Here is a 27,847-nt window from a genome sequence, read left to right on the forward strand (position 1 = left end):
AAGAAAGGCATTGTGCCAGCTTCCTGACTTTGGTGACTGGGATATGTCGGAGCCTGGACAGGAAGGTATGAGTGGTTGGATTTTAAAAAATATGTTTGTTTTTATGTGTTCATTGCAGTAGCTTGCCAAAATCCCCTTTTAGTTCACCCACACTCTGGTGAACTTTCATTAAATAATTCAAAAATAAAATGGAAGCAAATTCAGAAATTAGACATACAAATGGACTCTGGAGTCCTCATGAAGGACTTCCTAAAGGTTAACTTACGGGTTGAGTGTGAAGGAAGGAAGCCCAGTATAATGTCAGCATTTATTTCAAAAGGGCCAGAATATAAAAGCAAAGATTTAATGCTGAAGCTTTATAACGTATTGGTCAGAAGGCATTGGAGTGCTTTGAGCAGTTCTGGTCCCCTTATCTAAGAAGGATGTGCTAGCATTGGAGACAGTCCAGAAGAGGTTCACAATAATGTTCCCAGAATGAAAGTATTAACTCATGAGGAGTGTTTGATGGCATTGTGTATTCAATATTTCATAGAAACATAGAAACATAGAAAATAGGTGCAGGAGTAGGCCATTCGGCCCTTCGAGCCTGCACCGCCATTTATTATGATCATGGCTGATCATCCAACTCAGAACCCAGCCTTCCCTCCATACCCCCTGACCCCTGTAGCCACAAGGGCCATATCTAACTTCCTTTTAAACATAGCTAATGAACTGGCCTCAACAGTTCGCTGTGGCAGAGAATTCCACAGATTCACCACTCTCTGTGTGAAGAAGTTTTTCCTAACCTCGGTCCTAAAAGGCTTCCCCTCTATCCTCAAACTGTGACCCCTCGTTCTAGACCTCCCCAACATCGGGAACAATCTTCCTGCATCTAGCCTGTCCAATCCCTTTAGGATCTTATACGTTTCAATCAGATCCCCCCTCAATCTTCTAAATTCCAACGAGTACAAGCCCAGTTCATCCAGTCTTTCTTCATATGAAAGACCTGCCATCCCAGGAATCAATCTGGTGAACCTTCTTTGTACTCCCTCTATGGCAAAGATGTCTTTCCTCAGATTAGGGGACCAAAACTGCACACAATACTCCAGGTGTGGTCTCACCAAGGCCTTGTACAACTGCAGTAGTACCTCCCTGCTCCTGTACTCGAATCCTCTCGCTATAAATGCCAGCATACCGTTCGCCTTTTTCACCGCCTGCTGTACCTGCATGCCCACTTTCAATGACTGGTGTATAATGACACCCAGGTCTCGTTGCACCTCCCCTTTTCCTAATCGGCCACCATTCAGATAATAATCTGTTTTCCTATTTTTGCCACCAAAGTGGATAACTTCACATTTATCCACATTAAATTGCATCTGCCATGAGTTTGCCCACTCACCCAACCTATCCAAGTCACCCTGCATCCTCTTAGCATCCTCCTCACTGCTAACACTGCCACCCAGCTTCGTGTCATCCGCAAACTTGGAGATGCTGCATTTAATTCCCTCATCCAAGTCATTAATATATATTGTAAACAACTGGGGTCCCAGCACTGAGCCTTGCGGTACCCCACTAGTCACCGCCTGCCATTCTGAAAAGGTCCCGTTTATTCCCACTCTTTGCTTCCTGTCTGCTAACCAATTCTCCACCCACACCAATACCTTACCCCCAATACCGTGTGCTTTAAGTTTGCACACTAATCTCCTATGTGGGACCTTGTCAAAAGCCTTTTGAAAATCCAAATATACCACATCCACTGGTTCTCCCCTATCCACTCTACTAGTTACATACTCAAAAAATTCTATGAGATTCGTCAGACATGATTTTCCTTTCACAAATCCATGCTGACTTTGTCCGATCATTTCACCGCTTTCCAAATGTGCTGTTATCACATCCTTGATAACTGACTCCAGCAGTTTCCCCACGAGTAATCTTGTATGTATATATGTATGTATGTGTGTGTGTGTAAGTGTGGGATATATTGATTAAGCATTCTTTTCGTTTAAATAATTATGGATTATATTTCAATATATATTAATTACATACATCATCATGCTACCACATGATAGGTGCACGGCTCGCTTATAGATGAAGTAGACCCATATCCCCGGACTCCAGGTCTCCCTTTGAATTAATTTAATGTTTTGAAGTTACAAAACTTAACATCGGCAACAAGGTACTTTTAAAACACACCCAACCTGGTTACTGAGCTGTTAAACTGCAGCAAGGGAGACGTTCGAATTAAAAATAACGTAGGGGAACATCAAGTTAAAACAAAAGCTAGCACGTGAAGAAGGTTGAGTTTTTAAAACAGTATCCTTCTTCAGAAGAGAAGACACGATTAAGTTTTTTTAAAAAGGAAACTTAGAAGACATAGCTGGTGATAAAATTAGCTGAAATGGTTGGTTAAACAGTATTTTGAGGCAAATGAAATAGCCAATGAAAAGTGAATGCCAATTTTACTGAATGCATTGGGTTCAAAGGCATTCAGTTTGCTTTGAAGTTTAACTGCTCCAACTAAACCATCAGAAATCAGCTTTCTTCATATTGTCAAAGTAAAGCAGGAACCTTTAGAACCAAAGCCAATGTTGATTGCAGAACACTTTAGGTTTCATAAGCGGAATCAAAAAGAAGGGGAATACATTTCAGTGTATGTGGCAGAATTGAAGACATTATCTGAGAATTGTCAGCTCAGAAATGATACACTCAGTCATCGTTTAGTTTGTGAAATCTTAAAAGAAAGCATTCAAAAATGGCTCCTAACTGAAGCAACATTTACATTCAAACAAACTACATAAATTGCTGGAGACCACAGTCAGAGACACAATTGAGCTGCAGTCAGGAATGTAAGTGAGTATGCATAAAATTGCATTGTTTAAACAGAAACAGGCCTGGTTGAACAAACTGTGTTACCATTATAACAGGGGCTCACGTACACTAAACATACGTATATTTAAATGCGAAACTTGCAGAAAATATAACAAAGTATGACATAAACGTACAAAGAGCACATTGAGCATATAGAAATAAATGGACTGCATAGAGAAGAGAAAAGATAGTTCAAGTTGCAGTTTCAAAAAGAGCACTAATGTGTGTACTGTTGATGAAAAATCTGGTAATGATGAGTGACAGAAAACTGTACAGCCTTGAGATTTACAATTTGAAAACGAATCGTAGTCTAGCAATATGGCTTATACCCGAAGGGAACAGCAGATTAATTAAAATGGAATTAGACACACAGGTTCGGCTGTTTCAGTCATTCCACAAAAAATGCTTGAGTAGCATTTCAAAGATACTAAAATGAAGCCTGCAAATAGCCAACTAAGAACTTATACTAGAGAAAAGATAACTCCTGTGGGAATGACATTCGTGACAGTGAAATAGAACAACCAACAAGTCACATTGAGCATGTATGTGGTAAAAACATAAGGACCAGCATCATGGGGGCATGACTGGCCGAGACAACTTCGACTTGATTGGTGATCCATCCACCATTTGCATGTCGCAGCCTCTACAATAAAGTCAACCAAAAGCAAAGCAAGCAAGGTACTGGATGATGCCATAACTGTCTCATGGACCGTTGCACAACAGAGGACAAACAGGTGTTGGTGCCAACCTGTGTGCCTCTGGTTGGAAAGCTGATTGGATCAAGGAAGGACCACGCAGCTCAGAGGAAGCATGGAAGTGAAAAAAGCAGTTGTCTGACTACAACAATTTTTGTAGGCAATGTATCTGAGAAAGCTTCTGATATGCTAATCAGGCAATTGCAAAACGTAATTTGATTTTAAGCTGGACAAGAATTCAAGAAGCTTGAGGAAAGTTGCAAGCATTCGGCTTTTGTGAGTATAACGACCAAGAATCTACTCTGTGCCCTTTAAGATTATTGGATGAACTTCAAGTGGGAGATAAAAACTTGCTTGTAAAAGCAAATAAAAAGACCAGAGCCCAGATGGATGAATGGAAGGTCAAAAAAAAGAGTCAGTGAGATACAAAAACAGAGGATTCATCAGATGACGTTGTGAATGAGGAAACCAAGAGCAGGATCAGGTCGTAAAGGGAGCAACAGACAGATTAGTAAGAGAATACTCCAGTGAACTAAATGGACCTTCCCAAGATCAAGATGCACAAACTAGAAGAAAAAGGAGGGAAGAGATGGGGAGAAAGAACATGAACGAGAAAGAGAAAGGCAAAGACAGAAGGAACGTGAGAAAGAAAAAAGTGATTGAAGCAGATCCAGAGAGAAAAGGAGAAGAAAGTTGTCCAAAGCTGTCAAAACCACTTCCTACTGTCTCAGATGCAACTTCTATAACCACTATGCAGAATGCCCAGAATCTGAGATTGTTTTCACAGCCACGAAGCTCATTGGCCAAAGAGAGTAATCCTCTGTCAGGAAAGATGTTATCCCTAAACAGTAAGAAATCCTCCACAGCGATTAAATCTTTAGACCTGAATGGGATAATTTAAAATTTACTATGCTGTGGATGTCTGTACATAGTACTTGCATTATATAGTATACTGCATATATGGTGTATGTATACAAGCTGAGATGCTTTCTATATTGTTGGAGTTTATAGCTAAGCAGGGAGGACTGCTGTGTAATTAATATTTCAATAGCATTTAATTAATCTTGTAGATACAATATATGTTGGTTGATTAAGCATTCTTGGTCATTTAAATAATTAATTCCGGGTTATATGGAAAAATACATTAATTGCATACCTGTGTGCCTCGCTTAAAGAAAAGACAAAGTTACACCCATATTCTTAGACTCCCTGTCTTCCTTTGAATTAATTCAATGTTTTTGAAATTACAAAACATAACATATGACTCTGGGCCTGTACCCACTAGAGTTTAGAATAATGAGTGGGGATCTCATTGAAATCTATTGAATACTGACAAGCCTAGGTAGAGTGGATGTGGAGAGGATGTTTCCTATAGTGGAAGAGTCTAGGATCAGACAGCACAGCCTCAGAGTCTAAGGATCTTACTTTAGAACAGAGATGAGGAGAATATCTTAAGCCAGAGGGTGATGAAGTTGTGGAGTGTCCTTAGTCATGTCTTGTTCCATGGAGCAAATCAAATTAGGTGGTAACTGACTCTGTGATGGCAAGATTGCAGGAAGAGGCTAAAAGGGATCACTTCTCACCGAGTCTGTTTACTAATGCTTCAGCTTCACCTGGAATTCACGTACTGGGCTCTGCTTTCACTGAGAATAGGGATACTCTTCCTTGAATTAGCTTAATTGCTCGTCACTATTCACGTGGCTTTGGCTGAACTGCTTTGATCTGACTTGTTGCATCTCACACCTCTGTATACTGCATGGTGTTTTTGGGTTCAGCAGGTATGTGCTCTCCCCCCCTGACCCCCCCACCCCATGCAGCGAGCTGGCCTGATTTTTGAAGTAGGTGTAGCCCCCCGGTAAGCCTCAGGCTCGCCCAACTCGCTTTCGTCTAGGGAAAGCAACCCTCGGCCCGGCCAAACTGGGTAATTAAGTTTGTGTGGATGCAGTGTGATTGTACTCCACCCTGGCAAATAACAGACAAAACACCATATGTGATTAATTGATTACAATTTACAGATATTACCGGAACTATACAATTAATAGAGATAAAATATAAAAGGAAAGTAAAAGGCGTCAAACTTATCAAAGTTCAATCCCTTCATGCACGAACAGTTGGAGCTCTAGTAACGATCCCCTTTTCACCATTCGATCCCCTCTGACACCTTGACCCGCCGCCTGGGACCAACCACGGTGGTCGACCGGATGCTCTACATGAGTCTGTCCTCATCTCCTCTCCTCACCGAAGACCCTGGACCTCGGACTCCGGCTCGGGGTCCGACCCGTCGGCCAGCTCACAGCATCGCATCCACTCTTTCTCTCTCCCCATCGCGCCCCTTCTCCCCAAAACCCACGCATCACAATAGCTTACAGACACACCAGAAAGAATAACACCTATCCCAATTGGTTAACAAATGGATACAATCCTCCTTATCAGTAATATAACCCAAACAAGCTGCTAGAAGGAGAACCACTGTCTCAGCAGTTAACATCACAAAGAAGCCATTTTAATTAGCCTACGTAGTAACATAAAAGAAGAAACCCCTTATATAGGCTTGATGATAGTCATGAACAAAGAGATATAGCTACAACATAAGCAGCCAGTAATTTAAAACAGGGGTGCAGAGAAATATCTTTTCTCAGTATGTAGTGAATGGCTGGACTTCTCTAACCCTGAAGGTGGTGGAGGCTAGATCATTTAAAGTAGGCTAGATAAATATTTGGAAAATTGAGAAATTGAGGCTTATGAGGAACTGGTACAGAAGAGGAGCTGAGGCCAGCAAAGGTAAGTGATAATTGTACTGAATGGAACAGCAGGCTTGAAGTGGCTTATCCTGCTCCAGTCGTGATCTTGAGTTCTTACTGCTAGAATGCAGTTTCACAGTCCACAAAAAAACTAGGGTTAACACCCTGGCTTGCAGGTATTGCAAAAAGAATATTTCAAGCCTAGAGGTCACAGATTATGAAGCAACATAATTCTACTGCTTTAATCGATTGTCCACTCCTACATTTGCTCTGTATTGAGCTTTAACCATGCTAGTGCTGCCAGACAAGCACTATGATCCTGGCCTGACAGTGGAACAAGATGCACCATGGATCATTGAAGGAGAAATCTGGTACAATGGTTAAAATATTCAATTCTGTGAGTTGAGCTATGCCAGGGTGATGCTTGACCAAGCTGCAAGATAACTTTCCCATTCTACAGATACCTTACTGAGGTTTCCAAAGGTTGGGAGCAACACTGGAGTGTTTAGACTAATCAAAGTATAGACAGCAGCACAAAAACTCACTACAGTAAAAACCCCTTTATCCAAATTGTTCTCTTTGAGCAAAACAATATCTCAAATTTCCTCACTAAGTGACCTTTAACTTGGACTCGCTGTCTCCCTGCGTAGCAGCTTTGAGTGTCCTATGGACTCTGACCCCAAGATCCCTCTGATCGTCCACACTGCCAAGAGTCTTACCATTAATACTATATTCTGCCATCATACCTACCAAAATGAGCAACCTCACACTTAGCTGGGTTGAACTCCATCTGCCATTTCTCAGCCCAGTTTTGCATCCTATCAATGCCCCGCTGTAACCTCTGACAGCCCTCCACACTATCCACAACACCCCCAACCTTTGTGTCATCAGCAAATTTACTAACCCATCCCTCCACTTCCTCATCCAGGTCATTAATAAAAATCACAAACAGTAGGGGTTCCAGAACAGATCCCTGAGGCACACCACTGGTCACTGACTTCCATGCAGAATATGACCTGTCTACAACCACTCTTTGCCTTCTGTGGGCAAGCCAGTTCTGGATCCACAAAGCAATGTTCCCTTGGATCCCATGCCTCCTTAATTTCTCAATAAGCCTTGCATGGGGTACCTTATCAAATGCCTTGCTGAAATCCATATACACTACATCTACGGCTCTACCTTCATCATTGTGTTTAGTCACATCCTCAAAAAATTCAATCAGGCTCGTAAGGCACCACCTGCCTTTGACAAAGACATGCTGACTATTCCTAATCATATGTTTCTCCAAATGTTCATAAATCCTGCCTCTCAGGATCTTCTCCATCAACTTACCAACCACTTAAGTAAGACTCACTGGTCTATAACTTCCTGGGATATCTCTACTCCCTTTGTTGAATAAGGGAACAACATCTGCGACTCTCCAATCCTCCGGAACCTCTCCTGTCCTCATTGATGATGCAAAGATCATCGCCAGAGGCTCAGCAATCTCCTCCCTCGCTTCCCACAGTAGCCTGGGGTACATCCAGTCTGGTCCCGGTGACTTATCCATCTCGATGCTTTCCAAAAGCTCCAGCACATCCTCTTTCTTAATATCTACATGCTCAAGCTTTTCAGTCTGCTGCAAGTCATCCCTACAACTAGTGAATACTGAAGCAGGACACTCAAAGCTGCTACGCAGATTGACTCTGTGGTTAAGAAGGAAAATGGAGCATTGGCCTTCATCAATTGTGGGATTGAGTTTAAGAGCCGAGAGGTAATGTTGCAGATATACAGGACCCTGGTCAGACCCCACTTGGAGTACTGTGCTCAGTTCTGGTCGCCTCACTACAGGGAGAACGTGGAAACCACAGAAAGGGTGCAGAGGAGATTTACAAGGATGTTGCCTGGATTGGGGAGCATGCCTTACGAGAATAGGTTGAGTGAACTCGGCCTTTTCTCCTTGGAGCGACAGAGAATGAGAGGTGACCTGGTAGAGGTGTACAAGATGATGAGAGGCATCTATCGTGAGGATAGTCAGAGGCGTTTTCCCAGGGCTGAAATGGCTAGCACAAGAGGGCTTAGTTTTAAGGTGTTTGGAAGTAGGTACAGAGGAGATTTCAGGGGTAAGTTGTTGTTTTTTTTTATGCAGAGAGTGTGTGGAATGGGCTGCCGGCAGCGGTGGTGGAGGTGGAAATGATAGGGTCTTTTAAGAGACTCCTGGATGGATACATGGAGCTTAGAAAAATAGAGGGCTTTGGGTAAGCCCAGGTAGTTCTAAGGTAAGGACATGTTCGACACAGCTTTGTGGGCCGAAGGCCCTGTACGTGCTGTGGGTTTTCTATGTTCTATGTCTCTATGTTCTATTAAGTACCTCTGTCATCCCTCCTGGTTCCATAAACACTTTTCCACTGTCATACTTGACGGGTCTACTCTCTCATGTTTTATCCTCTTGCTCTTCACATACTTGTAGAATGCCTTGCGGTTTTCCTTAATCCTGTCCACCAAAGCTTTCTCATGGCTCCTTCTGGCTCTTCTAATTTCATTCTTAAGCTCCTTCCTGCTAGCCTTATAATCTTCTAGATCTCTTATCATTGCCTAGTTAATGAGTTGCTCTGAAATCTGATGGGAAGAAGCTGTTCTTAAAACATTGAGATTGTGTCTTCAGACTCCTGTAACTCCTCCCCGATGGTAGTAATGAGAAGACGGTATATCCTGGATGGTGAGGGTCCTTCATGAGGAACTGCCTTTGAAGATGTCCTCGATAGTGGAGAGGGGTGCGCCTTTTGACGGAGTTGGATGAATCTTGTTACATACCTCAAGGAGATCTTGTGACTTTCTTGTGAGAATGATGTAATGGTCTTTTGGAGGTCACCTGATGTAATTTTCCCGCTGATGTGAGGTCTCGTGATGACATGTTCACCACGGGTATAAAAGGGAAGACCTCTGGTGACGCAGTTAGTTTTTTCCAGCTAGAACGTTAGTCAGTGTCTCCGTTAAGTTGCATATTTGTTTGATGACACAGTTTCATTTTTAAAACTGAGTTTTACGTTCTATTGTAAAGTACAATAGTGCTGGACTGGTAGTTTACCCTTTCTGCCAAATTTGTTGATGTACCTTTTTCAGTAGTATTGGAGAGTGAAGACTTTATCGAAGTACAGGATATGAAGGATTAAGAGAAGTTCCTATTGTTTGGCAGTTTAACAAAGGATCGACCTTATTGAGTCTTCGTTGAAGAAGTAGCGGCCTGCATCGAAGATAACTCCTGCCGAAAGAGCAAGGAAGTTCATGCAAGGTTTGCTCGCCAGAAATAAAGGTCAGTTGTTTTAAGCCGTTTATTTCCTTCATCGTGAATCCTTTTGGACAGAACCAGCAGGAAAGTTGCGTCTATGAAGAAATCCTTCTTGAGAGAAATCTCTCCCAAATTAATGTATCAATCTGTTGGACTCTCGAATTTACCATTTTAAGAACTGTATTTGACTTTACCGCTTTAAGAACTGTTTTCGCATTTATCGCTTTAAGAACCAGTACCGAGTGACGATTTGTTGAACGACCGCATAGCGGTTAACTTCCGGTTAAGGTTTTCGTTTGTTTTTTATTGTTTATCTGTGTTTAATAAACGTTTGGTTGTTTTTACATAACCTGACTCCATTGATATTCATTGTGGCTGGTTACGTAACAATGTACAGTTCTCATGCGATCCTCTGCATTGGAGGCTCCTTACCAGATTATGATGCAACCAGTTAAAATGCTCTTCAATGTATATCTGCAGAAATTGACTAGAATCTTTGGTGGCATATAAATCCCTTCAAACTCCTAATGAAGCAGAGCCGCTGCATGCTTTCATGATTGCCTCCAGGATAGTTCCCCCGAGATGCTAACATGTAAGAACATGAAATTGCGCACCATCTATCAATGAGGACTGGCGTATGTTCTCCCAACTTCACCCTCCATAAGTCTACAATCAATTCATTGGTCTTGCTGATATTGCTATCTAAAGGTGAGTCTTTGAATATGGTCCAGTTAACCAATTTAAAGCAATCCTGTAAGCATTCCTCCATCTTCCTTGACCACACTTTCATGGTCCTCAGTCTCTGCCAAAATGATAGAAGAAGTACAGCCAGGTGATCTGACTTGCCAAAGTGCAGGTGTGGGATGGCAAAATAAGCATTTTTGATGGTGATGCAACAGTGACTGAGTGTGTTGACTCCCCTAGTTATTTAGGCAACATGTTGGTGGTAGTTTGTCAGACTTCTTCAAGCTAAATCGAGGCGAGAAGACTGCAGCTAGCAGGGCACTGTCTAAACCACCCCGAGCTACCTGCCAGCTTAGTCATCATATGGGAGCCCAAGCATGGGAGGATGAACCCTGGGCGCCCTCCCAAGACTATGGTCAACATGCTCCTGGAAGGCAGCGGCGCGGCTAATGTAGATGAACTGATGAGGGAGCGGGAGAAGTGGAGAGTCTGTCATTGTGCCCGACGCCGGCCCCCTAAGCCTGAGTCGACGTAGCAGTAGTCTTCAAGCTAGCGTGGTTGAAGTCCCCCATGTCGATCAGGAAGGTATCAGGGTGCACTATCTCATGACTGCTGATCACAGTACTCAGTTCATCCAATGCCAGCTTGGTGTCTGCCAGAGATGGAAAATACACTGCTACCAGGCTGATGGCAGAGAACATCCTTGGCAGGTAGAACCGACAACACTTAACTACCAAATCTGCCAGGTCAGGGGAACAGGACTGAGACAGAACCAGCACATCTGCAGATGACTAATTGTTAATCATGAAGCAATTACTGCCACCTCTGTCTCTACTTGATGCAATTATCTGGTTCCATACAGTGCACAGTGAGTGCTGGAGTGAGCCATGGCTCAGTGGGGCAGTGGAGTAGATTTGGGATGGAAGACTGGATAGACAGTTGGAGCTGAGGAACAAGTGAATTGAGGGTGGATAGTGGTGCAGACTACCAGTGGTGCAGGATATCAATAGCGAACAGCAACAGGAAATCAGGAAGCATGGTTACTTAGAAAGAAAACTTAAAGAGGAATCCACATTGAAAAAAGGTGGATGCCTTAGGAGCAGCTGCAGTCAGAATAATCCCAGAGAAGGAATAAGCCCTTCAGGTTTGGCTGGCTTTATTGTGCAAGGTGTGCTGTTCACAGGCTCCGTCTAACTAGAACCAACAGTAAAAGTTAAGAGTGAAGGAGAAAGAGAGAAAAGGAGGAACCTCAAATAAGACCACCTCTCTCATTTAAAAGTAGTAAACTATTAATGAAACGATCGTTACAGAGTTGGGGATTATATAATTTTGGGAAGGGGGAGAAGGGAACAAGGTGGAATGGAAAGTACTGCATCTTAGAGACACATTAATATTCACATGTAGATCAATGATTTAGTCCACAAAACACAAATAAGTGCAAGTAACAAACCTTTCCAAATGGTGTATCCACATTTTTCTCACATTTTTCCTCCAAAATATCCAGGTCACACAGTCCTGAGCCACCAATAATTCCAATCTGTAATTCAAGAAAAAACAACAATTGAAATTATTTATATAGACACCTCAGTTTTTTGTATTTTCTCTCCATTTGGAAAAGAGTCAATCCTTTCATTTCTTCTTCCAAAGTGCATGACTATGCACATCCCAACACTGTATTCCATCTGTCATTTCTTTGCCCATTCACCTAATCTGTATAAGCTCTTTTGTAGCCTCTGTACTTCCTCAACACATCCTGTCCCACCACCTATGTTCATATCATCTGAAAACTTTGCAACAAAGCCATCAATTCCATCATCCAAATCATTGACATCTAACTTAAAAAGAATCGGTCCCAACACAAACCCCATGGAACAGCACTAGTCACCAGCAGCCAGTCAGAAAGGGCTCCTTTTATTCTCACTCTTTGCCTCCTGCCAATCAGCCACTACTTCATCCCATGCTAGAATCTTTTCTGTAATACCATCAGTGCACAGCTTGTTAAGCAGCCTTGTGTTTGGCACTTTATCAAAGGCCTTCGAAAAATCCAATTACACAACATCAACAGAAACTCCTTTGTCTATCCTGTTTGTTATTTCTTCAAAGAATTCCAACAGATTTGTCAGGCAAGATTTTCCATTGAGGAAGCCATGCTGACTACAGCCTATTTTAGTACCCTGAGACCTCATCCTTAATAATCGACTCCCAACATCTTCCCAACCACTGAGGTCAAACTAACTGGCCTATAGTTTCCTTTCTTCTACCTCTCTCCTTTCTTCAAGAGTGCAGTGACAGTTGTAATTTTCCAATCTTCCAGAACCATTCCGGAATCTAGTGATTCTTGAAAGATCATTACTAATGCCTCCATGATCTCTTCAGCCACCTCTTTCAGAACTCTGGGGTGTACAACATCTAGTCCTGGTGACTTATCTACCTTCAGACCTTTCAGTTTCCCAAGGACCTCCTGTCTGGTAATGGTAACTTCACACACTTCATGACCCCTGACACTTGGAAGTTTCCATCATACTGCTAGTGTCTTCCACAGTGAAGACCGATGCAAAATACTTATTCAGTTCAATATGCCATTTCGTTGTCCTCCACTACTATCTTTCCAGCATCATTTTCCAGCAGTCCGATATCCACTCTCACCTTTTTTTATACCTTATTTTTCTGAATAAAGGTGATTAAAAATTCATCTACTTCTCTATATGTAAATTTTAAATTTTCTGTTGTCTTCAGGATGGCATTTGGAAAAAAAATGCCTTGCGTTTAAGTTAAATATCATGTACTCTTTAGTTGTGATCAAATTATGTACTCAAGAAATGTATGAGTAACTCAGAACTGAACTTGAAACTGCTCACTTTCTCCCTCCTCATCTCCATCCTATACACGTAAACAACTCACTTTCAAGAACTCTACAATCTCATTCTCAATATTATGGGTTTTTTTTGTTATTTGCACAGTTTGCCTACTTTTGCACATTGTTTTTTTATCTGACTTTGTGGTTGCTTTTCATTGATTCTATTGTGCTTCTTTGTATCTATTGTGAATACCTTCAAGAAAATGAACCTCGGGGTGACACGTACGCATTTTGATAATAAATATACTTTGAAGAGTAACTATAGTGATCATTTCCATTCCGTACATGTTATGACACACACAAAACACAATCAATTTCATTATCCTTTTGTTTCTGATACCCAAGCCTGAAAATGACACTTTGCAGATCATTTCACAAATACTTCACATTTGCATCAAATACCTTTAACTCCTAATTTGGCAAAAGAAATTTAAGTTCTGTGTTAAACTAGCACAAAATGACACTAAGAAAATCACCAACATCTACACGTATACTGTATATTCAAATTTCCAAGCTTTACCATATATCATTTAATTCTGTGAAGGTATAATTCTACTCTGGACCAACACAATAGAAAGCAGAGTCTACCAGATTGTCTGTCCAAATGATAAATGTTGAAATGTCAATGCAGATCATTGAGTGTTGTCTATTTCACACTCTTTCTGATCCACCTGAACCAGATTTTGAAACCCAATGGTCAACTCATACTGCAAAAAAAAAGGGACTCAACATGAACACCCCGTTTCACACCTAATTAATAATGAGGGCCTATTGCAAGCCCAGTAATATACACACAACCATACTAGTTAAATGGCAACACTAATATAACAGCTTCTAAAGAATTAAAAACATGCTTCATGAATTACTTTATCAACACATCACATGCTGGAGGAACTCACTTATAGAAATGGACCGTAAACATTTCACACCCTCCAGTATTTTGTGTATTGCTCCAAATTCCAACATCTATAGTCTTCTGTGTTTCCTTAAGTTACTTCATCACCGCTTTTTTTTCTGAACAGATGAAGAATTCCACTCAGTGTTGTTTTTAAATGATGTTGCACTCTTAAAGGCATGCCCTTTCTGACAGGCAATATTTCTGAAAATATGCAGAAATGATTGTGATGAAGCTGGCAAATTTTAGGGTGCCATTATATCACAAGTAGCCAATGCTATCCCTCATAAGAACGTATAGGACTGAATGTGGAAGAGTGCCAAGGAAAAGAAGGCAAATGGGCCTGCACACAGTATGTTAGAAAATTAGCACAAGTAGGCTATTCAACCTTTCACCTAGTTTGTGAACCCTTTGGGATTACTTGTCTTTTTGCATTAATTACTCATAAAATGAGGTCTGATCTTCATCTAAGTCACAATAATAGACAAACATAATCTGCCTAAACTAATAACACACAATTGTATTTTGCATCAATATTGAGTACACCATCTAAACAATCACAGTCCAGGTTCAAAAGTGTATGTGAATCTCTGGGGTAATACCTTCTACAAAAGCTATTTGGAGTCAAGTATTCAAATCAATGAGATGAGATTGGAGGTGTGGATTGTCGAGGTGCCCTGCCCTATAAAAGACATACGATGTCAGGTCAGTGACAGAGCTTACTCTTCTCAAGAAAGATTTGTTTATGTGCACCATGCCTCCATCAAAGCAACTTTCAGGGGACTTTAGAAGAAGAATTGTCATGGAAAAGGCTATAAAAGCATTTCCACAGACCCGAGTGTTCATCAGTCCACAGTAAGAGAAATTGTCTACAAGTGGAGGAAATTCAGTATTGTTGCTACTCTCCCTAGGAGTGGGCATCCTGCGAACATCATAGCAAGAGTACATCATGCAAAGCTGAAGAAGGTGAAAGAGAACCCAAGGTTCACAGCAAAAGACCTGCAGAAATCTCCAGAAGTTGCCAAAGTCTGTTCAGGTGTCCACTCTCAGAAAAACACTGAACAAGAATGGTGCTCAAGGAAGGACACCATGGAGGAAACCACTGATCTCCAAAAAAAACATTGCTGCATGTCTCAAGTTTGTACAAGACCACTTGGATGTTCCACGATGCTTCTTGGACAATGTTCTGTGGACAGATGAGACAAAAGTTGAACATTTTGGCAGAAATGCACACCACTAAATTTGGAGGAAAAAGGGCGCTGCACACCAACACCAAAACCTCATCTCAACTGTGAAGCATGGTGGAAGGAGCATCATGGTTTGCTGCCTAAGGGCCTGGGCAACTTGCAGTCGTTAAGGGAACAATGAATTCAAAATTACATCAAGACATTTTACAGGAGAGTATCAGGGTAGTGGTTCGTCACCTGAAACTCAATAGAAGTTGGGTGACGCAACAAGACAATGATCCACAACACAAGAGTAAATCAACAACAGAATAGTTTAAAAAGAAGAAAATTTGTGTTTTAGAATGGCCAAGACAAAGTCCAGACCTTAACCCAATTGTGATGCTGTGGCATGACCTGAAGAGGGTTGTTCATGCAAGGCATCCCATAAATATGGATGAACAGAAACTGTTTTGTACAGAGCAACGGTCTAAAATTCCTCCTCACCATTGTGCAAATCTGATCACCAGCTACAGGAAACATTTGCTGTTAATGGAAGTTCCACCAGTTATTAAATACAAGGGTTCACATACTTTTTCCAGTGTGGACTGTGAATGATTAAACAATATATTCAATAAAGACATGAAAAATACAATTGTTTGTGTTATTAGTTTAGGCAGATTGTGTTTGTCCATTATTGTGACGTAGATGAAGATCAGACCTCATTTTATGAGTAACTAATGCAGAAAACCAGGTAATTGCAAAGGGTTCACAAACTTTTTCTTGCAACTGTATTTCATTATAACCATGACTGATTTTCTATCTCAATATCATATTCTTCCCATTTTCACATAATCCTTGATACATTTTGTGCCCAGAAATCTGCCTTCTTTTTAAATACACTTTGTGACTCACCCTGCACAGCAACCTATGGGTAGAAAATACCAGAGATTCAGCACCCGCTAACAGAAGAATTTCTCCTTATCTCAGTCCTAAATGTTTCACAGGGTCCTGAAATTGTGACCCTTAGTTTGAAATCCTCCTCAGCCACTCAGATGCTCCATGCATCTGTTTGTCAAAACCTGTGAGAATGTTTCAATAATATATTCTCTCTTTCTCCTGTACTCTGATGAATACAGGCTAAGTCAATCCCTTCTCTTTGCATAGAGTCACAATATCACAGGATTCATGATGGTGAACCTTTGTTGCACTTCTGCAATGGTAAGTATAACCTTTCTTAACTAAGGAGCCCAAATTCTACACAGTATTTCTGGTGTAGTCACAGCAAGGATCTGAGATATTGTCTCTGCCAATTGGAGCTAATCATCAGAACAGAAAGCTGTTCAATCTAAAGCAAGTGGTTCCCAACCCGGGGTCCACAGAGTCCTCGCTTAAAGGTATTGGTCCTCAGCATAAAAAAGGCTGGGAACCTCTGACCTGAAGGAACCGTACTCTAGAATCAAGGTCATTCAAACCTCAGTAGCTGAACTGTTATTGCAAGTGATCCTTGGCTTCTGAGCATGCACGATCACAATTTCCAAACCATCACTGACCCTCTCACTGAAGCGTACAAGAGGATGGGATTTCCATTCAATATTCACAGAACAATGTGCCCTTCACCAACCTACCCTATTGAATCACACCGCCCTCCAAAAATAAAGGTTCATGACAAGGGCATGGGTGTTTCCAAACCAGGCTCCAATGCAGCCAGTCAATTAACTCTCTGCCACACACCTAGAGAAGTTTGTCAAAGTTTTAGACGTTATTCTGAATCTTCACAAACTCCTAAGGAAGTAGAGGGCCTGCCATGCTTTCTTCATAATTGCACTTACAAGCTGGGCCTAAGACAGGTCCTACGAAATAATAACACTGAGAAATTTAAAGTTACTGACCCTCTCCACCTCTGATCCCCTGATGAGGACTGACTCATGGACCTCTGGTTTCTTCCTCCTGAAGTCAATAATCAGCTCCTTGGTCTGGCTGATATCGAGTGAGAGGTTGTTGTTGTGGCACCACGCAGCCAGATATTCAATCTCCCTCCTATATATCAATTCCTCACCACATTAGACTCGACCTACAACAGTGATGTCATCAGCAAACTTGAATATGGCACTGGAGCTGTGTTTAGCCACATAGTCATAAGAGTAAGGTGAGCAGAGCAGGTAACTAAGCACACAGTCCTACGGTACACCTGTGCTGATGGAGAATATGGAGGAGATGTTGTTGCCAGTCTGAACTGACTGGGGTCTGCAAGTGAGGAAATCGAGGATCCAATTGCAAAAGGAGGTACTAAGGCCAAGGTCTTAAAGTTTATTGATTAGTTTTGTTTTGAGGGGAACAGATCCAAGTCACTCCTCAGGCAAGGGTTCAAAGGGTTCAAAGTTTAATTTATTATCAAAGTATACAACTCTGAAATTCAATTCTCCCGGTAGCTATGAAACCAAGAAAGAAAAGAAAGGCAGCACAGTCATCACCCCCAAATCCCTCCTCCCACACAAATAAAACCAACAAAGCAGACTAGACACATCGACCCCCAAAACTCCCTCCCCACTCAAAAAAAAAGCACAAGATCAGGTGGAAAACACAGAATATAAAAACTAAAGACTGAAAAAAAAAGTCTTTAGTCCAAATCCAAAATGCAGAAAAAACCTGGACAACACTCTCAAGGTGCAGTGACAGGCTCTCCCCTCTCCGGTACCAATCAAAAAGCAAGCAGCTGGCGCCCACCCTCTGTACCCTCTTCGAAGCTTCAATCTCCCTCATCGCTTTAATCGGCAAAATGGAGGTAAACATCGGTTTGCGGCAAACAATGGAAGCCATGATCAGTGAAATGGGGTCAAACACTGGCTCATGCACCATCCTGAAGTCTTCTCGCCACGAAGTTCACTCACACTGCCTCAGCCTCCCAGAATCCTCTCGGAGACTGCAGAGCGCTGAAGCACCCAAACAATCTCCAAACAGCAAAACACAGGTTCCACCAATTCAAGAATCACATTCAAGACAAGAAATAAACGTAAAAGACATAAGTGAAAAAGATGGTTTCATGATCTATCCAGAAGATGTCGACTAAAGGAGTTTATGTTCAGGCGCCATCTTGACTGGAAGAGCTGATATGTTGCATCACCCACCTCTAAACAAACATTTCCGTCACTGTGAACGCAAGTGCTACTGGACGATAGTCACTGAGGCAGGTTACTGCATTCTTCTTAAGCACCAATATAAATGAATTCTGCTTAAAGCAGGTTGATACCTCAGAATGCCAAAGCAAGAAGTTGAAGATCTCAGTGAACATTCCAGCCTATCAGCACAGGTCTTTAGTACTTAGCCAGGTACCCCATCTGGGCCAGATGCTTTCCGCGGGTTCACCCTCCTGAAGGCTGTTCACACATCAGCCTCAGAGACTAAAATCACAGGATCATCTGGGGCTACTGGAGTTTGTGTTGGCTCCTCCATGTTTTGATAGTCAAAGCAAGCATAGAAGGCATTGTGCTTTCCTGAAAGCAAAGCCCAATTGTCGCTTATGTCACTTGGTTTTACTTTACAAGAGGTGATAGCATTCAAGCCCTGATACAACTGTCGAACACCCTTTGTTGATTCAAATTTAGTCCAGAAATGCCACTTTACCTGTCCTGAAATCTTATGTGGACCTCTTACAACTTTCTTGGTCATGACTTTGAATGCCTCTCACCTAGCCCTCAGCAGATTAGGACATCATGGCTCATCCAAGGCAACTGGTTGGGGTGGGGGAAACACTCATCTCCAGCTGTTTTCATAAAGTCCGTAACAACTATGGTGTAATCATTCAGATCCACAGATGAGTCCTTGAACGCAACCCAATCCACTGACACAAACCAATCCTACAGCTGTTCCTCTGCCTCCCTCAACCACCTCTTTGTTGTCCTAATAGAACACAGAACATAGAATAGTTCAGCACAGTACAGGCCCTTCGGCCCACAATGTTGTGCCGACCCTCAAACCTTGCCTCCCATATAAGCCCCCACCTTAGATTCCTCCATATATCTGTTTAGTAGTCTCTTAAACTTCACTAGTGTATCTGCCTCCACCACTGACTCAGGCACTAACCACTCTCTGAGTAAAAAACCTTCCTCTAATATCCCCCTTGAACTTCCCACCCCTTATCTTAAAGCCATGTCCACTTGTATTGAACAGTGGTGCACTGGGGAAGAAGCGCTGGCTATCCACTCTATCTATTCCTCTTATTATCTTGTACACCTCTATCATGTCTCCTCTCATCCTCCTTCTCTCCAAAGAGAAAAGCCCTAGCTCCCTTAATCGCTGATCATAATACATACTTTCTAAACCAGGCAGCATCCTGGTAAATCTCCTCTGTACCCTTTCCAATGCTTCCACATCCCTCCTATAGTGAGGTGACCAGAACTGGACACAGTACTCCAAGTGTGGCCTAACCAGAGTTTTATAGAGCTGCATCATTACATCGCGACTCTTAAACTCTATCCCTCGACTTATGAAAGCTAACACCCCATAAGCTTTCTTAACTACCCTATCCACCTGTGAGGCAACTTTCAGGGATCTGTAGACATGTACCCCAAGATCCCTCTGCTCCTCCACATTACCAAGTATCCTGCCATTTACTTTGTACTCTGCCTTGGAGTTTGTCCTTCCAAAGTGTACCACCTCACACTTCTCTGTGTTGAACTCCATCTGCCGCTTCTCAGCCCACTTCTGCATCCTATCAATGTCTCTCTGCAATCTTCGACAATCCTCTACACTATCTACAACACCACCAACCTTTGTGTCGTCTGCAAACTTGCCAACCCACCCTTCTACCCCCACATCCAGGTCGTTAATAAAAATCACGAAAAGTAGAGGTCCCAGAACAGATCCTTGTGGGACACCACTAGTCACAATCCTCCAATCTGAATGTACTCCCTCCACCATGACCCTCTGCCTTCTGCAGGCAAGCCAATTCTGAATCCACCTGGCCAAACTTCCCTGGATCCCATGCCTTCTAACTTTCTGAATAAGCCTACCGTGTGGAACCTTGTCAAATGCCTTACTAAAATCCATGTAGATCACATCCACTGCACTACCCTCATCTATATGCCTGGTCACCTCCTCAAAGAACTCTATCAGGCTTGTTAGACACGATCTGCCCTTCACAAAGCCATGCTGACTGTCCCTGATCAGACCATGATTCTCTAAATGCCCATAGATCCTATCACTAAAAATCTTTTCCAACAGCTTTCCCACCACAGACGTAAGGCTCACTGGTCTATAATTACCCGGACTATCCCTACAACATTCGCCTCCCTCTAATCCTCCGGTACCATTCCGTGGACAACGAGGACATAAAGATCCTAGCCAGAAGCTCAGCAATCTCTTCCCTCGCCTCGTGGAGCAGCCTGGGGAATATTCCGTCAGGCCCCAGGGACTTATCTGTCCTAATGTATTTTAACAACTCCAACACCTCCTCTCCCTTAATATCAACATGCTCCAGAACATCAACCTCACTCATATTGTCCTCACCATCATCAAGTTCCCTCTCATTGGTGAATACCGAAAAGAAGTATTCATTGAGGACCTCGCTCACTTCCACAGCCTCCAGGCACATCTTCCCACCTTTATCTCTAATCGGTCCTACCTTCACTCCTGTCATCCTTTTTTTCTTCACATAATTGAAGAATGCCTTGGGGTTTTCCTTTACCCTACTCGCCAAGGCCTTCTCATGCCCCCTTCTTGCTCTTCTCAGCCCCTTCTTAAGCTCCTTTCTTGCTTCCCTATATTCCTCAATAGACCCATCTGATCCTTGCTTCCTAAACCTCATGTATGCTGCCTTCTTCCACCTGACTAGATCTTCCACCTCACTTGTCACCCATGGTTTCTTCACCCTACCATTCTTTATCTTCCTCACCGGGACAAATTTATCCCTTACATACCGCAAGAGATCTCTAAACATCGACCACATGTCCATAGTACATTTCTCTGCAAAAACATCATCCCAATTCACACCCGCAAGTTCTAGCCTTATAGCCTCATAAATTGCCTTTCCCCAATTAAAAATTTTCCTGTCTTCTTTGATTCTATCCTTTTCCATGATAATCTCTGGAGCTTTGCTCTTTTAACCTCTGACTATATGCCGGTAGGAAGAGGACAGGACAAGTGAGCAGATTTACCAAAATGTGGTCTCGACAAGGAACGGAAGGCATTCCTTATCTTCCTATAGTGTGTTGGGACCTGTGGTGCTACAGGTCATATGCTGTAATTGGGCAGGATTTTCTTCAAACAAGCCTGGTTGATATCACCAACTATAATCCCAGATGCAAACATCCACTGATCCCTGGCCAGTCAGGTCACCTGCATGCTCAACACCAAAATTTCTGAAAATGAGCACTAAGATTCCATGCTCTGCAGGGGACAAGATTACCAGGCAGAGGAATAGATTCATAAGACTGCTCAAAATCATCTTCCCCAGATTCTTCGGAATCTCTGGCTTACGAGCTGAACATGCTCTTCAGAATGTTGAGTCCATTCATCGGGAACACAGGCAAGCTCTCTACAAGTGACAAATTGAAAGTACAGCACAGACCACATCAGTCACCACCTACCCTATCTGTGGAAAGGTCAGTTGTCATGTGGCCTCACAAGCCACTGCAAAACCTAGAAAAGTAACCATCTTCAATCCTAGAAAGAATTCAAGAACAGTATAATTGTATAAAACATCCTTGCTTTGGTCGTGAGAAACACTTGCTTTGAAATTCAACACACTATTTCAAGATTCAAGATTATTTGTCATTCTTCAGTACACTATAAGTGTATGGGAAAATGAAATAATGGTTACACCAGATCCAATGCAGCATAAAATGCATAAAAACACAATAAACAAACAAAAAATAACACAATAAATACAATTATAAAAGCAAACCCACAAAACACAATGTTCAAATAACTGAGTGTGACCATATATACACAAGATTAGCTCATGTACATTGATTGTTTGTACATAAAGTGATGTTAGGTGCAGGAGTATCTGAACTGACAGGAACTGATAAAGTGACAAAGTGACTCTTGGCCAGAGGAACTCTCCTCGGTAGCAGCAAGGCATATAAAAACACAACAGAACAGTGACTGTGTCAGTGTAGGTATGAGTTTTTGACTCCTTGACTGCTTACTACACTGTATGTTTGCTTTCATTAACTCGTGTTCAATGATAAATTCTTTCAATCATGAACATTTCCTCATCTATTATCATTGAAATACAGTTGGCCCTCCTTATCCGCGGGGGATTGGTTCTGGGACCCCCCCACGGATACCAAAAAATGCGGATGCTCAAGGCCCTTATATAAAATGGCGTAGTATTTGCATATAACCTACGCACATCTTCCTGTATACTTTAAATCATCTCTAGATTACTTATAGTGCCTAATGCAATGTAAATGCTATGTAAATAGTTATTATACTGTATTGTTTAGGGAATAATAACAAGAAAAAGAAGTCTGTACATGTTCAGTACAAATGCAACCATCGTAGCTCTTCTGGGAACGCTGATGCTGCCTCGGCATCGGCCGATCCCGATTCTCCTGTGATCCTTAAGTTCTTGAGGGTGTTGCGCTTTAAATAGCCAGCCAGCCATCCCTTACTAGCCTTAAACTTCTTCCTCTTGTTCACAACACAAGTAGCGGACGAACGAGACGCGAGGCGAACAATGTTCAAACAATGAGCAATACTCCTATTCATCTCCAGATTACAGTACTTATAATACCTTATACAATGGAAATGCTATGTACAAACCCCATTTCCAGAAAAGTTGGGATATTTTCCAAAATGCAATAAAAACAAAAATCTGAGATATGTTAATTCACGTGAACTTTTATTTAACTGACAAAAGTACAAAGAAAAGATTTTCAATAGTTTTACTGACCAACTTAATTGTATTTTGTAAACATACACAAATTTAGAATTTGATGGCTGCAACACACTCAACAAAAGTTGGGACAGAGTTAAAATAAGATTGAAAAGTGCACAGAATATTCAAGTTACACCGGTTTGGAAGACTCCACATTAATCAGGCTAATTGGTAGCAGGTGAGGTATCATGACTGGGTATAAAAGTAGCGTCCATCAAAGGCTCAGTCTTTGCAAGCAAGGATGGGTCGTGGCTCACCCCTTTGTGCCAAAATTCGTGAGAGAATTGTTAGTCTGTTCAAAAGGAACATTTCTCAACGCAAGATTGCAGAGAATTTAGGTCTTTCAACATCTACTGTACATAATATTGTGAAAAGATTCGGAGAATTCAGAGACATCTCAGTGCATAAAGGGCAAGGTTGGAAACCACTGTTGAATGCGCGTAATCTTCGAGCCCTCAGGCGGCACTAAGAAACCGTCATGCTACTGTGACAATTATAGCCACCTGGGCTCGAGAGTACTTCGGAAAACCATTGTCACTCAACACAGTCCGTCGCTACATCCAGAAATGCAACTTGAAACTGTATTACACAAGGAGGAAGCCATACATTAACTCTATGCAGAAATGCCGGCGAGTTCTCTGGGCCCGAGCTCATCTCAGATGGACCGAAAGACTGTGGAGCCATGTGCTGTGGTCAGATGAGTCCACATTTCAGCTAGTTTTTGGAAAAAACAGGTGTCGAGTTCTCCGTGCCGAAGATGAAAACGACCATCCAGATTGTTATCAGCGAAAAGTGCAAGAGCAAGCATCAGTGATGGTATGGGGGTGCATCAGTGCCCACGGCATGGGTGAGTTTCATGTATGTGAAGGTACCATTGACTCTGAGGCGTATATTAGGATTTTAGAGAGACATATGTTGCCATCAAGGCAACGTCTCTTCCCGGGACGTCCATGCTTATTTCAGCAGGACAATGCCAGACCACATTCTGCACGGGCTACAACAGCGTGGCTTTGTAGACACAGAGTGCGTGTGCTTGACTGGCCTGCTGCCAGTCCAGATCCATCTCCTATTGAAAATGTATGGCGCATCATGAAGAGGAGAATCAGACAACGGAGACCACGGACTGTTGAGCAGCTGAAGTCTTATATCAAGCAAGAATGGACAAAATTTCCAATTGCAAATCTACTACAATTAGTATCCTCAGTTCCAAAACGATTAAAAAGTGTTATTAAAAGGAAAGGTGATGTAACACAATGGTAAACATGCCTCGGTCCCAACTTTTGTTGAGTGTGTTGCAGCCATCAAATTCTAAATTTGTGTATGTTTACAAAATACAATTAAGTTGGTCAGTAAAACTATTGAAAATCTTTTCTTTGTACTTTTGTCAGTTAAATAAAGGTTCACATGAATTAACATATCACAGATTTTTGTTTTTATTGCAGTTTGGAAAATATCCCAACTTTTCTGGAAATGGGGTTTGTAAATAGTTGTTACACTGTATTGTTTAGGGAATAATGATGCTTTGGAGGAGGCTCAATAATACTAAAGTCAGGATCTGTGGAGGCTGAGGGCTGAGGATCTTCAAGCGTTGAAGGTCAAGACTTCACAAATGCAGATACTTTAGTTAGAAACATTGCTATAGGAAGCTGTTTCTTTTTCTTTGCATCATCAAACAAATCTTGCAGTGGTTATAAACGTAAACACAAGGAATTCTGCAGATGCTGGAAATTCAAGCAACACACATCAAATTTGCTGCTGAACGCAGCAGGCCAGGCAGCATCTCTAGGAAGAGGTACAGTCGACGTTTCGGGCCAAGACTCTTCGTCAGGACTAACTGAAGGAAGAGCTTCCCACTTTCAAATCTCTTACTAGTTCTTCCTTCAGTTAGTCCTGACGAAGGGTCTCAGCCCGAAACGTCGACTGTACCTCTTCCTAGAGATGCTGCCTGGCCTGCTGCGTTCACCAGCAAATTTGATGTGTGTTGCTTGCAGTGGTTATAGGCATGTTGTTATCCCTCGGGTGACACGTTCCATCGAAGGATCGTACTCGAGGATCATATCCTTTAACACTTGCGCCTGTTGAAAAACTGCTGCAAATATTTCAAGTGTCGAAATTGATGGCTCTACCTCCTCTAAATCTTCTGCATCATCATCTTCTGTAGAGGATTTCAGCAGATCTTCGAGTTCCTTGTTGGTAAGGGTTTCTCTATGCTCTTCTATGCATTCCTCGACGTCGTCCTCGATCATCTCAGAGAAGCCTTCCCCACCAATGTCCCTTGCAACATTCAACATATTCCTGACTTCTGCATCAATAGTGGGGAAGCCCCTGAAATCACAGACTATCTCATTCCATAATGAGTTCCAACATACATTGACTGTCTCGGGCTTTACGGCATCTATAGCCTCTGCAATGGTGAATTTCTTCCATAAATCCAAGATGTTGCAGTCAGGGTTAGTATCAAGGGCAGCACGAATCCTCCCGAAGGTGAGGCGGGTGTCAGTCGCCTTAATGCACTTGATGATGCCTTGATCAAGTGGCTGCAGCAGTGACGTAGTGTTAGGAGGAAGGAACATCACTTCCACATTATCGTCAGCGAAGCAGAGAGTTTGGGGATGGCTAGGAGTATTGTCAATCATAAGGAGGACCTTGAATGGCAGCCCCTTCTCTTCAAGGTATTTCTTCACTTCAGGAATGGAGCACTGGTGGAACCATCCCAAGAACATGATTGCCATTACCCAAGCCTTCTCGTTGTGTTGCCAGAACACGGGCAGGCAATTTTTGTTTTTGTTCTTAAGGGCCCGGGGACTGTTTGCTCGGTAGCCCAGTCCTGGCTTCTTTTTGCTTTATTGTGCGAATGCTCGATTCGTTCTTACCGACCTTACGGCCCACTTCAGCAAACGACACGCCACTCTTCAAAAGGTCTAAGATTTCTACTTTCTCGGCGAGAGATAGCACTTCACGCTCCCTCTTAGCCTTTGCGGAACTGCTTTGACTACGTAATTGCTTTTTAGGAGCTTTTTCTCCCCACAGAAACAAAGTAGCGAACGAACGAAACGCGAGGCGAGTAATGCTCAAACAATGAGTGCTGGAAAGAGAACTTCCAGGTTTTCCCGATCCATGTTTGGTTGAATCTGCGCATGCAGAACCCACGGATAAGGAGGGCTAACTTTAATATTCTGCTTTTTTGGACATAAATGTACATTTATTCATGAAATTCCGCTTCAGCCATGTACTTACTCAGCTTGTCTAAATTATCTTGAAGCCTCTGGTTTCTTTTCACAATACTATCGGTTTTGTGCCATCAGCAAGCTTTGAAATACTCTGGGTTGATTCATTGATACAGATCATTGATAAATATTGTGAATATCTGTGGCCCAATCACTTTCCCCTGAGGTACCACCCAAGTCACCACATGCCAACCTGAGAAAGACCCTTATTCCTATTTGTTTTCTTTTCTGTCAACCTCATTTTAATCCATGCCTATATATTACCTTGACCACCATGTGCTTTAATTTTTGGAATTTTATTTAAGGCTGCCTGAAAATCCAAATACCTCACTGGCTCTCCCTTATCTACATTACCAGTTACATCCTCCAAATACTACACTAGCATTGTCAACCATGATTTCATTTCAGAAATCCATGTTGATGTTGTTTAATTTTCTAAGCATCCCACACCACAGACAAGCATTTTCTTTACTACAGATAGTATGCAAACAGGTCTGTAGTCTCCATTTCTTCCTTTTTTATATATATACAGTATTGTTACATTTGCCTACCTCTCTCCTGCAGGGATCAATCCAGTCTGTAGAAATTTGGAAAATAACTGAGTAATTCAAGTACTTATGGCTAACAGTGTTGCTTTTGGTTAACTGAGAAACAAATAATATTTTTAAGTAATAAACACAAGATTCTGCAGAACACACATTCAGCTAAAAAAAGTTTATTTCCCTCCATAGATGCTGCCTGAATTGCTGAGTTTCAACGGCATTTTGTGTGTTGTTTGTGTTCTTAAGTAATTGAATATCTATCGCCCCCAGGTGGTCACAAAGGAGTTTGTACTCCAGCCTTACAGCATATCGATAAAATGGCCGCCACTGAAACCGACAGAAAATGGAGCCAGTTGTGACAAAATCTGATTGCTGTATGAGTGATAGACTCCACTGAATATCCTCACTGAACTACAGCCGTTCATTGACTTCATGGGGATGCAGACTTTGTGCGTCTGCAGAACAAGATGAATTACAAATGAACTTGTCATCTTTCACTTTGTTATAAGCAATAATCTGAGTAAAGAATGTATGATTTGAATGCAAACTGGGGCCACCGTTTATCAAGGCAGTAAGACGCTGCCTTCCCAGGACACAATTTCAGAAATACAACCTTGAGGAAGATGTAAATCGCAAACCAGAGGATCCCCGGATTGGTGAGACAACATATTTTAGGCATTTTTGTTCTCCCCTTAGTGGCCTGTTCAAGAATAGCAAAGCATTAACTAAGGAGCTGATTGGCTGCATTTTGAATCCAAGTTGCAGAAGCAATCATTTGCTCAGATGAAAGCAGTCTATAGGCAATCAAATAATATCCAACTTAATTAACAGTAGTGCCAAGAGCAGAGGGGCTGCATATTTGAGGCGAGTTTTGAAAAACATATCTTCATTCTTATTTTCTCCCCCACTCTTTCCCCCAAAAAACACACATTATGAAAAATGGATAGAATTACATGAACTAAATCAACGTATGTTTAATACAATTGAAATGCATACGAAATCTAAGGCACACAGTTCCTGAGCCTGTGCTAACACCAAACAAC

The 27,847-nt window shown here is 42.0% G+C and overlaps 1 protein-coding gene across 2 annotated transcripts in view; it reads right to left on the reverse strand.

The window, feature by feature from the left end:
- Nucleotides 1–27,847, reverse strand: part of mtap (methylthioadenosine phosphorylase) — a 206,951-nt gene that overhangs the window by 145,332 nt on the left and 33,772 nt on the right. For both annotated transcript variants that reach the window (XR_010020623.1, XM_063069001.1), the window contains one exon: nt 11,686–11,772. Coding sequence is in view for 1 of the 2 variants with exons in the window: in XM_063069001.1 (XP_062925071.1) it covers nt 11,686–11,772 (87 nt within the window). In the remaining variant the exon portion in view is untranslated. The remainder of the gene's footprint in view (nt 1–11,685; nt 11,773–27,847) is intronic.

Source organism: Mobula hypostoma, chromosome 16, assembly GCF_963921235.1.
Source record: "Mobula hypostoma chromosome 16, sMobHyp1.1, whole genome shotgun sequence".
NCBI classification, from domain to species: Eukaryota; Metazoa; Chordata; class Chondrichthyes; order Myliobatiformes; family Myliobatidae; genus Mobula; species Mobula hypostoma.